The following is a 16,911-nucleotide window of genomic DNA, read 5'->3' as shown; positions in this document are numbered from 1 at the left end:
TGGCGGTAGAGAGGGAGAGAGAATTTAATGAATAATGGAGAGGTCTGCCTGGTTATAGGCCTGGCATGCTACTCCAGATGAGGGTGAAAGAAGAGGGTGAAAGAGAGAGAGAGAAAGAAAAAAAAGGTGACATCAAATATACTCAGCACACGCACTCACAAACACACATGATTATGAAAGTATGTCCACTAAACCCGCGTCCCTCAGAAAAACTAAGAAAGCTTTTGTCCCTGGCTTAGCCGAAGTCGCATCAGTCCAGGGTCCAAGGACATGCTCCAGGTGCACGGAGTCGTCCTGACGAAGTCCTAAAGCACCTAACGGTACATTGCGATGAATATTAAAGATTTGGCAGTGGCAGATGAAGTGTCGAATATCCTCGCGCACACCACATGTCGGGCACAGAGGACTACTTGATACACCATTTTTATAAACATAGAATTTAGTAAAGGCAACGTCCAGACGGATTCGGTGCAGGCAATTACAGTCACGTCTATCTAAATTGCGTGGCATGCGGAATTCACAAGCGGGGTCGATACGAAAGAGGGTTCTGTATTGACACCGCGGATCACAACACAAAGAGCGTTGCATCTGCCAGGATTTAGTAGCGAGAAGTCTCGCGCCACCACTACGAGAAAAGGGTATGGGTAGGAACAAGGATGTCAGCCATGCGCCGATGTTGCTGCACCATCAGCGCGATCGTTGCCTGCGAAGCCGCAGTGAGCGGGCAACCACTGAAGCACCACACGGTGACTCAACTCACAGGCCTCGGTGTGTAACCTGTTCAAGTCATCGACGATCTGCTCCTGAAGGCTTCCTGGTGAATTTATCGACTGTAGTGCAGCGCGAGAGTCACTGAAGATAACCCACGCTGTTGTCGGTTGTTGTAGGATGTAAGTAAACGCAACACACAGAGCAGCCAGCTCGGTAGCAGTAGTCGATGTGCGGTGACTGAGTATCGCTGAAATTATGGTGCACGTTGACGGAATCCAGACGCCAATCGCTGATGATAAGAACATGACAGAGCCATCAGTGTAGATGTGGCGGTACGCATAGTAGCAACTATGAATGTGCTCAAGCGCAAAGTATTTAAGTGCTGGATTGAAGGTGTTTTTGTTTCTTTTAATACCAGGGATTGTGATCTTAATTTACCATCCTGCCTACCTCCAAGGTGCGGTGGAGGTTGTGACATGACGCTGGTACTGTGATGGGAGAATGTTAAAAATTTCCTCCATGCAGTACTCAGCGAGTGGATGGTTTGGTACACGAGCCACAAACCGCACCTGGGCACGAAGGAGCTCCTGGATTAAGAGCACTGATGCCGATAGACGTCTGCTCTCAGCTAGAGTACCCATTGTGGAGGTGTTTGAGGGAAGGAGACAAATTGACAAGGCTTTAGCTTGCATGGCCTCAAGGATTTTAATATTTGTTTGCGAAATACCCTACAGAGCTTGGAGACTGTAGCGCAGAAGGCCTTCACAGAGCGCTCCATGCAGTCGTAGTAATCATGGTGCAGAACAACGTCTTCTGCTGGTGGAGAGCATACGAAAAATAGAGGCGTAAGAGCAGAGCTTGACTTTCATCTCTTGCACATGTGGGTACCATGACAGTGACCTGTCAAACGTTACCCCCAGAAATTTATGGCTTGTGACGTACGGTATTGGAGTACCAGCATCGTTCAGCACGTAGCGCGAAAGATCACGCCTTGACAATGCAATTGCTGAGCTTTTATCTGACGACATGGCGAGACCGCGCTTGCTTAAGAATGATTCAATGCAGCCTATTACCCTCTGTAGACGGGCATGCACAATGCGCCTGTTGCGTCCGGAATACCATATACAGATGTTAATCGCATAAAGGGAGATTTCAACGGTCGGTGGCAATTATTTTTCCAAGTCAACAAGTGAGAGATTGAAAAGGGTGGGACTTAGTATACCCCCCTGAGATGCTCCGTGAGATATTTGATGCGGAGCTGTGTCACCTTCACTTGTTGACATAAAAATCGATCTTTCGGGAAGATAGTCACGCAGTCAGTTATACATTCGTCCAGTAATGCCAATTGATTGTAAAGCAGAGTGAATTGCCTCATGTGTTACACTATCAAAGGCTCCCTTCACGTCAAGAAACACTGCATGGTCATAGACCGCACTGCTTTGCTGCGTTGACACAATTGGCAAGGGCAATAACTTTGTCAATGCTGCTGCGTCCTTTCCGAAAACCATACATGGTCGGAGGATAAATTCCCCTGTTCGTCAGGTCCCAGGTTAAACGAGAGTAACCGTTTTCTCCATCAACTTCCCGACGCAACTAAGAAGGACTATGGGACAATAGGCGTTTAAGTCAGTTGATGGTTTTCCAGGCTTGAGAATAGGTATGACACGCGCACGCTTCCAACACGTTTCAAGGCGGCCGAACTCCCAGGAGGTGTTATAAACTGCGAGGAGTTGAACCTTGGCGCTAGTTGTCAGGTGAGAGAGGGTAGTGTAGCTTATGCCATCTGGTCGAAGGCAGGATCTTTTATTGGTAGTTGCCAGAGCCGCATGAATTTCATCCATAGTGAACGGTTCGTCAAGGAGGGCGGTGTTAGGTGAAGAGATAAAGCTTTGGGGAGGTAGTGGCACCGATACGGCTGTTGAACGAGCAATTATCTTAGAACAGAAAGCCTCCGCTGCGTCGAGACGAGAAACATTCGCATTCACAGCGACGCACTCAAAAGGATTTAATGGCGCCGGCTGACTACTGAGGCTGCGCACAATGCTCCAAATCTTCGAAAGAGGCTTTCTGGGATCAAGCTTTGCGCAGAAGGATCGCCATTCCCGTCTTGCGAGTTTTTCCAAATGGCGCTGAACATGTTTTTGTGCGCGCCTAGCAACGCTGACGTCTTCTCTGTTATTGGTCGTGCGTGCTAGTCTCTCTGCTCTACGGCGAATTGCTCGAAGTCGCTCATATTCAGCATCTACACTTGAGTACACTGTTGATAGGGTTATAACTTTACTGCTGGTCGTTTTAGCACGTGCTACAGCACCAATGAAGTTTTCATAATCAAGGTGTGAGAGCTGCAATTTCTCTACTGTGTCAGAGAAAACATCCGAATTCGTGTAGCGTACCTTACGCCGCTCGGAACTTAAAAAAGCACCACCAACCTTAATGTACGTAGGTAGATGATCGCTGCCATGAGTTTCTATGTCTACATTCCAAGTTGCTGAAGACGACAGATGCGCAGAAATCACAAATGTCAAGGGCACTGGACCTTGCACCTTGATAAAAAGTTGCCTGGCCGTTGTTGAGGAAAGTTAAATCGTTAGACTGTGCAAAATCAAATAACTGTTGTCCTCTGGCTGTTGATCTGGTGCCTCCCCAAGCAGAATAGTATGCATTGAAGTCGCCCGTTATGATGTGGGGTGCAGGAGTACTGCGGACTACATCTTGAAGGCGGTAAACGTCAAATGTGACACGCGGGGGTATGTACTCCACGATCACTGTGAAGGACAGATCCATGATCTAGACGGTGGCTGCAAGATATTCATTCCGTGAGTCGGCAGGTATCGGTTGTGGGATGGTAGGTGACGTCTTTCTGAACAGCTAAAAGAACTCTTCTGATGCCAGTGCCGGTCATCGAGTTGTGAACGATATAGCCTGAAAGACGAATGGTAGTACGCAGACGAGATTCTGAAATGGCAGCAATCGGGAAACGGTGCTTTGAGACAAATTGTCGGAAATCAGATAATCGTGGACGAAGGCAGAAGGCATTCCATTGAAAGATGGTGGCCGTGTTACGGATGCTTTGCACGCTAGGGAGAGTAGCTGGTCTATTGACTGCTATACTGCCATTGCGCAAGTAGAGGTGAAATGAAGTCAAGTATTGTAAGGATGGTCTGTGCCACCGGCGGGGAGAGTGGTGTAAGAAAAGCGTGGATGGCCTCAACAAGCGAGCACAGTAGGGAACTGGTACCGTCGGAGTTTTGGCGAATAGATCCTTCGCGCGAATGGTTCCAGGGTGCATACTGCGGCTGCCGTGGAGTATTAAGACTTGTACACGCTATTAGAGGTGGCTCAACGTTTTGGCGCGGTGGAAGAGGAGGGCACTATACTATGTCCTCAATGCGCAGGTGATTCGCTTTATCTTTATCCGATTGTTGAGGAGCTTTCTTCCCCTGCGATGACTTTCTTCTGAGGCGACTTGCCCGGATTTTCCTCAATTAAAGCAGCTTTTGCTGTCTTATAATCTCTATTATTGGAGTTCTTGTATTTGTAGATGATTTTCTCCCTTTGATAGGCAGTGAAATGGATAAACGTCGCCTCATGCTGCTTCCCGCAGTTTGGACAAAGGGGGTCGTCACTTGGACATTCATTTCGGCCATGGCTCCCGCCACAACGGGAGCAGCGCAGGGCAAGTCGACAAGCGCTAGCCACATGGTCGAAGCACTGACATTTGGTGCATTGGCGCGGTTTTTGAATGTACTCGTACACAGGGTATCTTTTATAGCCGAGAATAACGTATTGCGGCGCAGATTCGGTCGCAAATACAATCCAGATGTTTTCTGAATTGCCAAGCCGGCGGACAGATTTGATCGGAGCTCTCTGTAGCAGCGTAGAGTAAATCTCAGATTGAGGAAGATCCAGGGCGCACCCTTGGTGACACCAACACCTTAGTTGCTGGGACCGGGCTCATAGGCTTGAACGGCAACTCCAGCTATGCTTGTTATTTGCAAAAGGCGTTCTGTAGCGTGCGTTGTACGGGTGTCAACTGCCAGAAGGTTTACACGCTCGTTGGGACGAACTTGAGGAACACCGTCTGGAGATATAGATTCAAATCCTTGCCTCAATGTCAATGGATTAAAGCGGGTAATGCGGTGTCCAGAATGCACTGGCTTGATGACAACTGTAAGGCTGTGCCTAGGTGTTTGAGTTACGTTCGGAGTGTCTACACTCAAAAGTGATCGCTTTGAGCTGCGACGACGCTTTGAAGGCACATGAATAAATTTCTCAGACCCTTCTTCGGACTTCGCAGTAGTGTCCATGTAGATGATGGTAGAAGAATCTGACGAATCAGAAAAATCATCCTGACCTGAAGGTAACGGCAGATAACGGCTTAAGTTGGAAGCTTCAGGGGTGCGATGTCCATGAGGGTCTGGATATGCTGGTCCTGATGCAGCCGGAGCAGAAGAGTAGCTGCAGGGCACCACGTTTGAGGCAGCAGGCACGGCTTGCACAGCAGGTATGACCAGCTGAGCTGGGCCTGATGGAATGCCAGGAGAACATTCAGGTGTTGAGACCGGGTGCGGCACCGGCGGAGCCGCAATCACCGCCGGAATCATACCAGGATGTTGCAGTGCAGGTTATCTGAACACAAATGTTCAACACCGACCACAAAACATTCACAAAGATTGGCAGAGACGAGCGGGCACAGCCCGACAGCTCCCTGACTTGTTCGTCTTTCATGGGTGTCTTAATACAAGGCAAACGGGAAGGCAGACAATGCCAGGCAAGCTGAGGCAGCAATTGCGTTTGATCCCTGTCAGCGCGGGCCCTACCTCGTCGTCGTCAGCTATGCGCCACCTGGCAATACTAGGTGGCATCATTCCCCCCTTATGAAAAAGAAGAGCGCTGTCGACGCTACAAAAAATAAAGAAAAAAGGAGCAAAGTGCCGCTACTGAAGCGAGCCAAGACATCAACAAGTCTGCGTCGCCGGGTATAGTACGCCTTAAGCCGCACAACATGCACAATGTCAGAGCTGAGCTGTCGGTGTCGGGGTTGCGCAACACCGTCCGGAGCCACTTGATAGTTAAACCTCACTTACACGCCGTACCACTCTGTAAGGGCCAAAATAGCGGCAGAGCAGTTTCTCACACAAGCCTTGGCGACGGACAGGAGTCCACACCCAGATTTGGTCACCGGGGTTGTAGTCAACCTGTCGGTGGCGAAGGTTGTAACGGCGTGCATCGCATCGGTGCTCTGCTGCTGCCCGGTGTGCACGCGCAGCTTGTTCGCGACGATCTACGCCGGTCTAGGCCTCTAGCACCCAACGACGGAACACTCGCCAAAACGTTAAAGCGTCTTCTCGGTTTTCAAACCAGGTGCAAGCACCATCCTCGAGGCTAAAGTAAACATTGCGGAGCTTGGCTCCGTCGTCCCACTGGTTAAACGCAGCTACGCGTTCAAAGTGAAGGAGCAAGTCCTCCACATCCTCAAAAAGTTCCGCATGGAACGTCTCGGGAACCCGCGGCGTCTCCAAGGTGTAGTGGGAGGGCGTGGCAGCGGCGATTTGCAGAGGAGGAGGAGCGGTAGTCGCCATGGCGCCTCTCTCTAATGGTCCAAGCTCCGGAGACAGTCCCTGGATCCTCCGACTGAAGCGATGTACCGGGGTGTCTAGCGATACAGGGCGGGCGCGACGGCTACCTGGACGGGTCTCTTGCATTGGCTAACGGTTACCCAGCACACTCCACCAGACTGTAGCGTGCTTGTTGACGATGGGTGCTTTAATACCACGCAAGCGAGAAGGCAGACAAGGTCACGAAAGCTGAGGCAGCAATGGCGACAGATCCCTCATAGCGCGAGCCCTACTTCGTGGTTGTCAGCTATGCGCCACCTGGCAATACTAGGTGGCAATATCGTGTACTGACACCTAGAGCGCACGGCTGTTTTTGCATTTCGACTTAATCCATATAAAGTATCTGTATCTGGGGTAGGAGCCCAACAAATTGTGCTCAGTATAAAAATAAAGGACCACCGAATGATAGCCCCGAAAACGTGATGAAACTTTTATTTTTTTACGTGAAGAAAGCTTATGTAAGCAAAGTTGTTTGGTGGTGCTGGTTTTTGTTGCTGGTTTTGTTGCCTGTAATAGACGGGGTTAAGTACACTGGCTCATGTGAAGTCTCCACTGGGAACGATCATGCCGAATTTAAGTACTTGATACAGACATATCCCGCTTTGAAGGTTTCTGCACTAGGTTTGTTAGCAATAAATTTGGAACTGCTCGAGAAGCGTTGCGACGTGCTTAGGTGTGTCTGAATGAGGCGTTCTGAAGGCTTCCCTGTGGCCTTGAAAATTTAAGTGGAATATTGGAACTTACCATATACGCTGGGATCTGGCGTGCCATTATTATCCGTCACAAAATTTTTCCTTTAGAAGAGGGCAGAAAATTGGCAAACGATTACATTAGGTAAGTTAGCAGCAGCTTTTAAAGTGATTTCTAAAGTCTCGCAAAAAAACACAACTGCGGTTTGTCCCAGTTAATTGTGAAAGCGTAAAATTGGCAAATTGGTAAATTGGTTTATGAGAAAAGGAAATGGCGCAGTAGCTGTCTCCCATATCTCGGTGGACACCTGAACTGCACCGTAAGGGAAGGGAGGATGGTGGCAGAGAAAGAAGAGAGAAAGAGGTGCCGTAGTGGTGGTCTCGGGAATAATTTCGGGAGGTCTCGGGAATGGGGATCTTTAACGCCAAGAAAGGCTAACATGGAGTTAAAATAGTTTTTCAATTGAACCATTTAAATCAGGAAATAAAACTGCTGACGGTTAAGACATTCCAAAATAAAGCTCTCGAATGAAATATTCAACAGAACAATTCTGTAGAAGTTGTATAGAAAATCTGGAACAGTTCGCGATACTAAGATGAGTGGCAAAGCGCGTTGTGTTCTTTTATGTTATAAGTGGAGGCGTGCAAAATTTTTCCATGCGCGATGCAACCACCTCAATAAATTAACCGGCCGCGGCTGCGACCGCTGCCTGTCATGCCTATGCAAAGGAACATTAGTGTAGGAAACTAGCCACATTCTCCTGAAGAAAAACAAACCATTTCCGCAAGCCTACTTTTCATAAAGAAGTCGACCTCTTGGTTAACGAACACTTCCGCTTTTCTTTCGGAGTGGATTTTACCGACACTTATATACGCGGTGTGTTCCACTCTACAGCACCGAACCCGTTAACAATACTCTCAAAATATCCGTGACTTGCTAAGAAAGAATTCTTAACAACAAAAATAGCACATTTAACATCGGCTAAATGCTAATAGCCAGGACCTCAGGCGAATATATCAGTACTCCCTCTGTAGCGCTGTCAGGTAAGGAAAATCGTTACCTTGTTAGTGAATGTTAACTTGTGCATGCTGTAGCAGTGACCTTATTTCCCACGTATGACACTAGCCTGTTGACACGTGCCTGATATACTGTCGATTTTGAATCTCACGCCAGTTGAGCGTGCTTGTATCCTTACCGGCCACCAGGGCAGTATTTATACATGACCGGCGACCAATAAACGTTTTAGTTGTGAGTCAGCGCTGTGTTGTGTCCCTTCTTATCTGTCCCGGCTGTCGAGCTGTTATAATGGATCACCATGAACACCAACTCGCCAACAACTGGTCTTGGCGATATCGTCGTTACAGACGTATTTCAAAATATAGTTCAACACATTCTATCAAGCTGCAAAACACCAAAGCCAGAGAAATTGCCTCTGCGATCGGTTGAAATCCTCCATTAAACTGTGCTAAAACTTATGCTCTCTCGCGAGGCTTCTCTTTATGAAAAAATTAAGAACTTTCTATTGGTCGCACCTCAGGAAATGCGGTAGTAACCCAAACATAAAGGTTGCTCCTAATGTATGGGTGATTATCCGCTCATCTCTAAATGTACACGAAGAAAAGCAAGCGCGATGCTAAGTTAGATTCGTATAGTATACATTGGGAACGCTTCTAGGGTATTTTTTCTAAAACACTCGGTGGAATTACGAGAACCTAGCAATTGGATCCAAATCTTTTCAAATAGACGCCCCCCCCCCCCCCCCCCCTCGCTGCGGCAATGGTGTTCTCGTTTCTTGACACACTAACTTACGGGTTTAGGTGAATCAGGGAAAGTCGAGAAAAGAAAGCCACATGACAGCTTATCTGGTAGGCTTTTTAGTAGCCGTCGTATCGAGGACAAGTGCTCTAAAATCAGTTGTTTCTAAATAGTTCGAAAACCTTGCAAAACGAATTTTGGTTTTCGCTCTTTTATAGTTATGTATTAAACGTGGTGTCAATTTACTAGAGACAAGATAGTTTTGTTTTTACTTGCAGTGAAGGATAGTTTTCTTTCGTATGTTTAGTTTACTGCCAGAGTGCCTGGTGGATACAACTTTTTGCGCTAAATCATTCACTACTATTTATTTGCCTTCAATGTGCGCCTTCCCGACGTGCATTTAGAAGCGTGCTTGTTTCTAGAGCTAGTGCGATTTTTTGTTTCTGGTCGTTTTTTGCACAAACTTCGTCCATTGCAATCCATTGCTTCTGACAGACTCAATAGCGACTTATTTAGAAACTTCCATTGATTCATTCGAAAGTTATTTGGTAAGTGAGCTGTATGGAAGGACCATGCTTGGACCAACTTTATCTCCTGCTTTCTCTTTTGCGAATCAACTCCTTTATCGTAGATCTTATCAAATTTATCATCGACTGGAACACGTCCACAGGCATATAGGGAAGTCATCATGGTATAAACGGTTAGATAATCAGCATCTGGGCAGGTATATCGAACGGCAAACCATAACTCCTCTATCCGGTCCTTTGCAAGCTTGGGCCACCTGCCTCAAGCAGATTAACTAATTTCATCTACCTCCCTTACCCTCGTTCACTTCGTTGCAATGTCAACACCACTACAGCTCTAACACACTGGTCATTACAAATTGGAGAGGAGGAATAACCGCGAACTTGACAGGACTGAAGAGCGAGAGCAGCACAGGACGAGCGGTAACCTCGTCCTGTCCTCTTCTCGCTCTTCAGTCCTGTCAAGTTCGCGGTTATTCCTCCTCTCCAACTTGTAATGACCAACTGGCCCAAAGCTTCCCCTTCTTGGTCATTAGAAGGTTACGTTGTTCAAACAATTCATATATGCGAAGTCCATTTGTTCCACTTCGCTCTAGAAACGATACAGTCGTGGCAACTTCTTTTTATTCATTCCTGGTCACGCTCTCAGAAAGTCACCTCTGACGTTACTTTTCAGGAGCTGGTGCGCTGCTCTCAATTTAGATCGATGCCCTTTTTTTAGACTTTCATTTTTGGCACTATCAGTCAGTACTGGCAGGATAGACCATATACACAGCAACCACTTCAAGTGCATTTCCAGGTACCAACCGTAAGCTAAGAGAACAGAGTCAAGTGTTGCCGATTATTCTTTAACAAGATGTTCTTTTCCGATGTCCCGACAAAGAAAGATTGCTTAAGCATTGAAAGATTTACACAGCCAAATAGACTTCCTCACAACTTCTAATTCCTCTTTGCTTCTCATCTTATTTTCTCTCAGACTTTCCTGGTCTTCTGAATCAGACACTTTGTTCATTAAATAAATGAGCAATAAAACCTTTCTTAAATGCGTCTAATTCACTCATCACTGCCATAAAACATTTGCTACCGACGTTTCTTTGTAGCTAATTAAGACAATTTCTGCGAGGACAGTACATTTTCTATATAATTGTGTGCCTGCAAAAATTTTGGATATAAGAGCTTTCTTTATTTTCCCATGTCTTATTTTCCAATTATGAATCAAAACGCAAAGAAAGACTTTTGTTGAAACTTTCTTAATTCCTCCCCCTCTACCAGAGAACTTGCTCTCACACATTCCTTTGGTTTTACGTATTTGAATTATTTCAGCAGCAACCTGCAATTTCATAGGTCACGGCCTGTAATGAAAAATCTGTTTGGCAAGATTGCAAGTTGAATGCTTTATCATGTTTTGCATGAAGTCAACGCCACCTATCACTGACATAATGGGAGCAACTCAACTTTGGTTTTTGAATAAAGGCTCCCTAAACATCACGGGTCGTTAAGTCACGTGTATATTTTGCAGCTTTTTATAGTACTAGAGGTGAAATTAATTTTACTCAAATGAAACCGCAGGGCTCCCGACTTTGCCAAGGTGCACTAAATCTGCAGCTGTCTTGAGAAGCGAAAATGGATGGTGAAATTTCTGTGACAAAGTACTTATGACTGTTACTACATAATTCGTACTTTATCCCTACCTTACCTTGATAGGAAGAAAGCAATGTCACACCGATTGAAAGCACCTCGATGTGATAGGTTTCTCATCATATCTAATGTCACGACTATGTCCGGTGCCTCTTCTGTGCTGTTAATTATTTCATCACTCTAAGGAAAACATAAAAATCAAAAATCAGTGAAAATTTTAAATAGATGCAAAGCATTATTTAAATGTAAGCAATATACGATTTATAGGCTACTGCGATTAACCTTCAGTGTGGGTCATAGAATATGATGGTTCTTCATTAGCCCGATAAGTTCATAAGATCAGAGAAATGATCGAACTTATAAGACGATTAGAAATTTCACACTACGATTTCAGCCTAGAATACAGACTTCAACATATGAGTGAACGTATCATATTTAACGAATATGTATACATGCAATGCAACTTGAATAAACGTTTGCTGTTTTCAGTAAAGCGCTGATAACAAGCAATTTACAAAACATTTGGTCACTTTCGATGCAGGAAGTTCTATTATATTATTGGTGGGATGCCTACATTTTTATCGTTCTCTGTTCATGCTTAATGATTAAATCAGAATATGTGACTACAAAAAGTTATCGAAAAATAAGCTTTACAAAAATTTTACCTGTGGCCTATTTTAAAGTTTACAGTAGTTTTGCTTTCGAAGGATGCACTTACCATATTTGTAAACACTTCGTTAAGTTGGAAGCGTATTTTGGGACTTGTCATATCAATGAAACTGAGAGCAACCTTTGAATCCAAGAAATAAGAAGCTTTATTACTCATTTATAAGGATATTATGAGTCATCAATTGACATATTAGCAAATTTTTAAAACTGATGAGGGTGGAAAATATTCTACGGCTCAATAACCTCAAGGTTTACAGGGAGGTGCAGCATCTCGCAAAATATGTTGCTTGCAAATTGTATTTCAGGAGTTATTTTGAAACTTACTGACAAGCACATATTCACACAAACACTTAAAGTAGTAAATTTACATCTTTTATCTAGATCATAAATCAGCCACTTCCTTTCGCGATCAAAGTAAAAGGCGTACAGGTGCCTAAATATTCTGCTCTGTAAATGCCCTTTACCTTTACTGTATACGAGTTTGCAATATTCTAGCGGCAATGCAGTACTGTACTTGCAGATTTCGCACCGTTGACATATGCGAGAATAATAACGTTGCTCTAAGAAGGCAGTTGTAGTGAAATGAGGTGTTCGTTGTGATATGCATATGACGGAAGTGAACAGTCACCGAAATGAAAGCAAACATCAAAGATGTATTATTGTTAAATTTTTTGGTACTTAATAATGGGAAATTAGCTATGTAATCAATTCATGGCTGAACGATAATTTGTTAGAGTAAAAGAAAGAAAGACACGCCGCCGGGTATGGTCCGAATTCACGGCTTCGAGTTTTGCGTACGGAGCCAGTGCTGTACCAACGTAGATACGGCGTCGACTGCCGAAGCTTCCATTTTCGCGGTATTTATGGTCACTATAGCCTGAGCTTGACAGAATTTATCAGGGCCACTCTCGTCCACAGGCAGGGATATAGTACGTCCAGTATACTGTGTGATGCCAGTGCCCGTTTAAGAACCCCAGGTGGTCGAAATATCCGCAGCCCTTCACTACGGCGTCCCTTATAACGTGAGTCGCTTTGGGGCGTTAAACCACTGCAAGCCAAGCCAAACCAACCCAGTTTTACAGCGAGCGTAACTTGGAACGTGATTGAATAGTGAGGGTAGTAGTTTTGCGAGAACGCTCTTATGCTGCGTATGGCATCTAGAGCGTCAGAACCGAGGCCCTCATCAGCAATTGAGCAAACAAATATAAAAAATGAGATGGTTGCATGACATAGATATCAAAGATGTCAGCAGTCACAAAAACAAAGGAAAGTATGGAATATCTTTTAATTTTTTTTAGCTCGTGAGCACTAAGGAGAATGACCAATTCGGCATATAAGGACATTAACCTATTATCGCTATCCAAACAAGTACCATCCGAAAACACTAGACCCAAACTTCAGAATTGAACTGCTAGCGCACCTAGTTCGCATTTGGCGTAACTACGCAAATCAATCGTCATTTATTTGCGTTGTGGCGCTTATCAAAAGGAAATTAGTAGTGTAATTATTTTCTGGCTGAATGATAACTGATTAGAAAGGAACCACATGCCGATGGCAGGAGCCAGACTCACGACCTATTAAATTCACGCAACGTTCTCTGCCAACTGAGATACGCCGGCACATGCCTGATATGCAGAAGCGCAATGCAGACAATGGAGACGTGCATAGAACATGAAATGATGCTTATGTTAAGGAAGCTCTAGCTAATGGATCTAAATATAGGACTAGCTTCTTGAATACTACACAACCTGTTCCTAAAATTTTCACCACAGAACCAATCGGCGTCCTTTCACGCATAGTTTGTTTTCCTCATGTCGACTAAATGCAGCAATAAACATCCAATGCGCCCGTTCTGGACAGCCCAGCACTGTATTCAAAGGAAGAGCAACCAACTGTAGAAAGTTGATTTGCGCAAAAAATCTTCGCTTGGGCTTCACGTTAAGGTTATAAATACAGTTTCAAGTGTTTTGTTTTCCTCCCTGTTTCTGGCCAGGCACTAAATTCAAAAGTGCGCTTAAATTGCAGATCTATGAGAGCGTACAGGTCCAGGAATCCTAAGACTAACACATTATATATAAAAAAAGCAATCATTAAGAAGTCTTTAGAAGCCCTCTCCAGCGCTTCAATTCCAATTCACTCATGCGATCTTTTTTTTCAGCATGTTTCTCTGTATACGCTTGTAACTTTGTTTGAATTCTTAAATAAACTTTCAATTTCAACTTCGCGGTTGCCCAATGAGCTACACCCTTAGATGATCCTATCCGCATTCGTTTGAGAACAGCAAATAGGTCCAAGCTTTTTCAAGTTGTAAGGAGACTTTAGTCAGCGTTCTGTTTCCATTTGGCGGTCATAATTTGGTCTACAAGAAAAAACATCCATCAAAGTCCTCAGTATATAATGTGATCCCCAAAGCGCAAAGCGGGCAGCCTCTTTTTCTTCGTCCATGGCAGGAATCCAGCTTCAGATATGATGACATAAACTGTCATGAACTTATATCATTTGGTAGGCAACTGGAGACCGGAAAAGCGCGTGGACTAGATGGAATTCCTGTGTCGTTATTGAAAAACAATATTGAAGTTCTAGCGCCTACTTTTGTTTCTTTGTTCAATAAGCCCTTTTATAGCGCCACATACCCGGATGCACTGAAGGTAGCAAAAGTCGTCCCGGTATACAAAAATGGTAACCCTGATAATCTAAGCAATTATCGACCAATTTCTGTCTTAAGTTGTTTTAACACACTTCTCGAGAAGCTGCTTGCCAAACTTATTAAGAACTTTTTGAAGAAGTATGCCATTCTTAGCACTGATCAACATGGTTTCAGGAGTAAAGATCTACTACTACTGCAATCTTATCCCTATCCGAAGTCGTAAATGACGCACTTAACAGACATTTTGTATCAGTAGGTGTGTTCCTAGACGTAAAAATAGCTTTCGACACCGTGGACCATGATATTCTGTCCAAAAAACTTGAAAGACTTGGTTTTAGAGGTTTGGCGTTGCAGTTCCTTAGAAGTTATTTATGCGATCGTTCCCAACGGGTTCAAATTGACGGCAATGTTTCAGATTTGCTAACAGTGCCCATGGGTATTCCACAAGGTTCGGTTCTGGGACCTATTCTTTTTTCTCTTTACGTGAATGACATTCCTGTATATGCAGAGGAATCACATCTCATCATGTATGCGGACGACACGGCTATGGTAGTTACTGCCAAATCTATAGAGGATGGTATAACCGTGCTTAATAAGGAGCTTCAATGCATTAAAACCTGGTTCCAATCTAACCGTCTATCCCTGAACACTGAAAAAACGAAATATATTACTTTCAAATCACCGCATAAGTCTGCGTGCATGTCACCCTGCAGCTTGCATGTTGGAGCTGATGAGTTGCAGCAAGTTGACGCAATCACATACTTGGGAGTGATCGTGGATAAAGATTTAAACTGGCAACAGCACATTGATGCCCTGTGTAAAAAGCTGTCGTACTCTTGTTATACATTAGCGAAAGCATCTAAATATTTTCAGACTAATACGCTAAAAACATTATATTTCAGTTTGTTTCAGTGGCAGCTGGCATACTGTATTGAGGCCTGAGGCCTTACGTATCCATCGTATATTGATCACGTGGTAAGGCTGCAAAAAAGGCTCTTAGAATGATCAATTTTGTTGCACCTAGAGCTCCATCACAGCCTTTATTTAAACAAAATAGCATTATGCCACAAACTAACCTCAGAGACTATCGTTTAGCATTTTTTGTAAATAATTTTATCTGCAACCCTAGCACCTTTCCTTTAGTTTCATACAAGGCTCCTCCGTCCAGTTCTCGCTAAGCGGCTCATGGAAAGTTCTTGCTTCAAATATCTAACAATCATTATGGTCATCGATGTCTCCGTTTTTCTGGTGTCAAAATTTGGAATGCTATCCCATGCTCAGTCATATCTTCACCTAATACTTTTAAGAGCATTGAAAAATTTTTTTCTTTAAACAGAAGCGTCTCAGTGAAGCGACAATATATACGTCTCTGGCGTGGCATAATACTACTAATCTATTGAACGTAGCAATCTGAATGTAGAGTGACATTTATTTTTTCTTTGGTATATGTATGTCATACGATAGTGTTTAAGTCTGTATTTTGTATTGTATTTTGTATTGTAATTTGCATTGCAATTGTTTCATTCTATTACCCGAAAAATGTGTGTTTTTGTTTTCTCCTGAATCGTCAGTAGACTTACTTGTATTCATTTTGGGATCCACGACTAGCCTCTGGGTAAGGATCCTTGAGTGTCTTTGTGTAATTACATGCGTACTTCAAAATAAAGAAAGAGAGAAAGAAAGAAAAGAACTATACGTACCGCATTCAACATGAGAATCAAGTATTGAACAAGGTCCTCGGTTGTATTAAATTCATTACTGTAGTCCGAATCTGTAACCATGCACATTTCTACGAGGAACTTTCCTGGCCGTTCCTTCCTTGTCCTATTCGCGAAACCTGAAAAAATGGAGTATTTAGACGTAATGCTAATGTAGCATTTTGTTTGACAGCGAAAGCTCTTGTAATTTAGCTATATAGGCCTGAATTCTCCATTGGAATATAGTGCCTCACCTCTACGACCTTAATTACATGAAAAAGATTTCAATTTATTTCAATCTTAAGAATACAATCACGCTAAGGTGAATGACTTCAACTAAAATCCCTTTAATGGCTGCCACCTTCGAACCATGGCAGGAGGCACAGTGGAAAGACGGGAATATTCCTCCCCAAGTTTCCAGAAGAGGAAGTAGAGGGAAAGTTCTAGAAGGAGGAGAGAAATAAAGGGTGGCCGGTGGCCTAGTGGATTTGAAGGTTATGGCAACAGCGCAGGAATGCGCAGCCGGAAGGCAGCTGCCGCGGGAAGAACCCAAAATGCAGCTACCGTGAAAGGAGACTGTAACCGCGATGGGCGACGAATATGCCACCTGAGGGTAGTTTCACGGTGGAATGCAGGGCTCCATGGTGAAATCAAAGTTACAGCCGCTCTCGCTGAGTCCAACGATGAGCCGGTAAACGCAGCTGTAAAATAATTTTTTAGAAGCTCTACTTCAATCGCTTGCAAAATACTCCCGGGCTAAAACTGACGCCTGGCATCTCTCAAACAAGAAGGACAGCTTTCATTATTTGAGGAATTTATTAAGGAAACGCGTGGATCGTACGTTTCGAAATAAATGCCGCCTTACAAGGAAAATCAGAAATTTACTCCGTTCCGACACATCAAAATATAGCTGAGGTAGATAACGTCCTTTTACGAGTTATACAAAGAATAGGTTGGGGCAA

The 16,911-nt window shown here is 44.2% G+C and overlaps 1 protein-coding gene across 1 annotated transcript in view; it reads right to left on the bottom strand.

Annotated features, from left to right (window-relative positions):
- Positions 1-16,039, bottom strand: part of LOC149328893 (venom metalloproteinase antarease-like TserMP_B) — a 45,906-nt gene extending 29,867 nt beyond the window's left edge. Inside the window, exons 1-4 of the mRNA XM_089559898.1 lie at positions 15,953-16,039; positions 11,655-11,726; positions 10,995-11,116; positions 7,074-7,123 (exon numbers count right to left, since the gene is read on the bottom strand). Coding sequence (XP_089416024.1) covers positions 7,074-7,123; positions 10,995-11,116; positions 11,655-11,726; positions 15,953-16,039 — 331 coding nt within the window. The remainder of the gene's footprint in view (positions 1-7,073; positions 7,124-10,994; positions 11,117-11,654; positions 11,727-15,952) is intronic.
- Positions 16,040-16,911: the final 872 nt, after the last annotated feature.

This window comes from Amblyomma mixtum, chromosome 9 (assembly GCF_055824585.1).
Source record: "Amblyomma mixtum isolate Tamu chromosome 9, ASM5582458v1, whole genome shotgun sequence".
NCBI lineage: Eukaryota > Metazoa > Arthropoda > Arachnida > Ixodida > Ixodidae > Amblyomma > Amblyomma mixtum.
The sequence above is the reverse complement of the archived record's forward strand: the minus strand, read 5'-3'. Positions and strand labels throughout refer to the sequence as shown.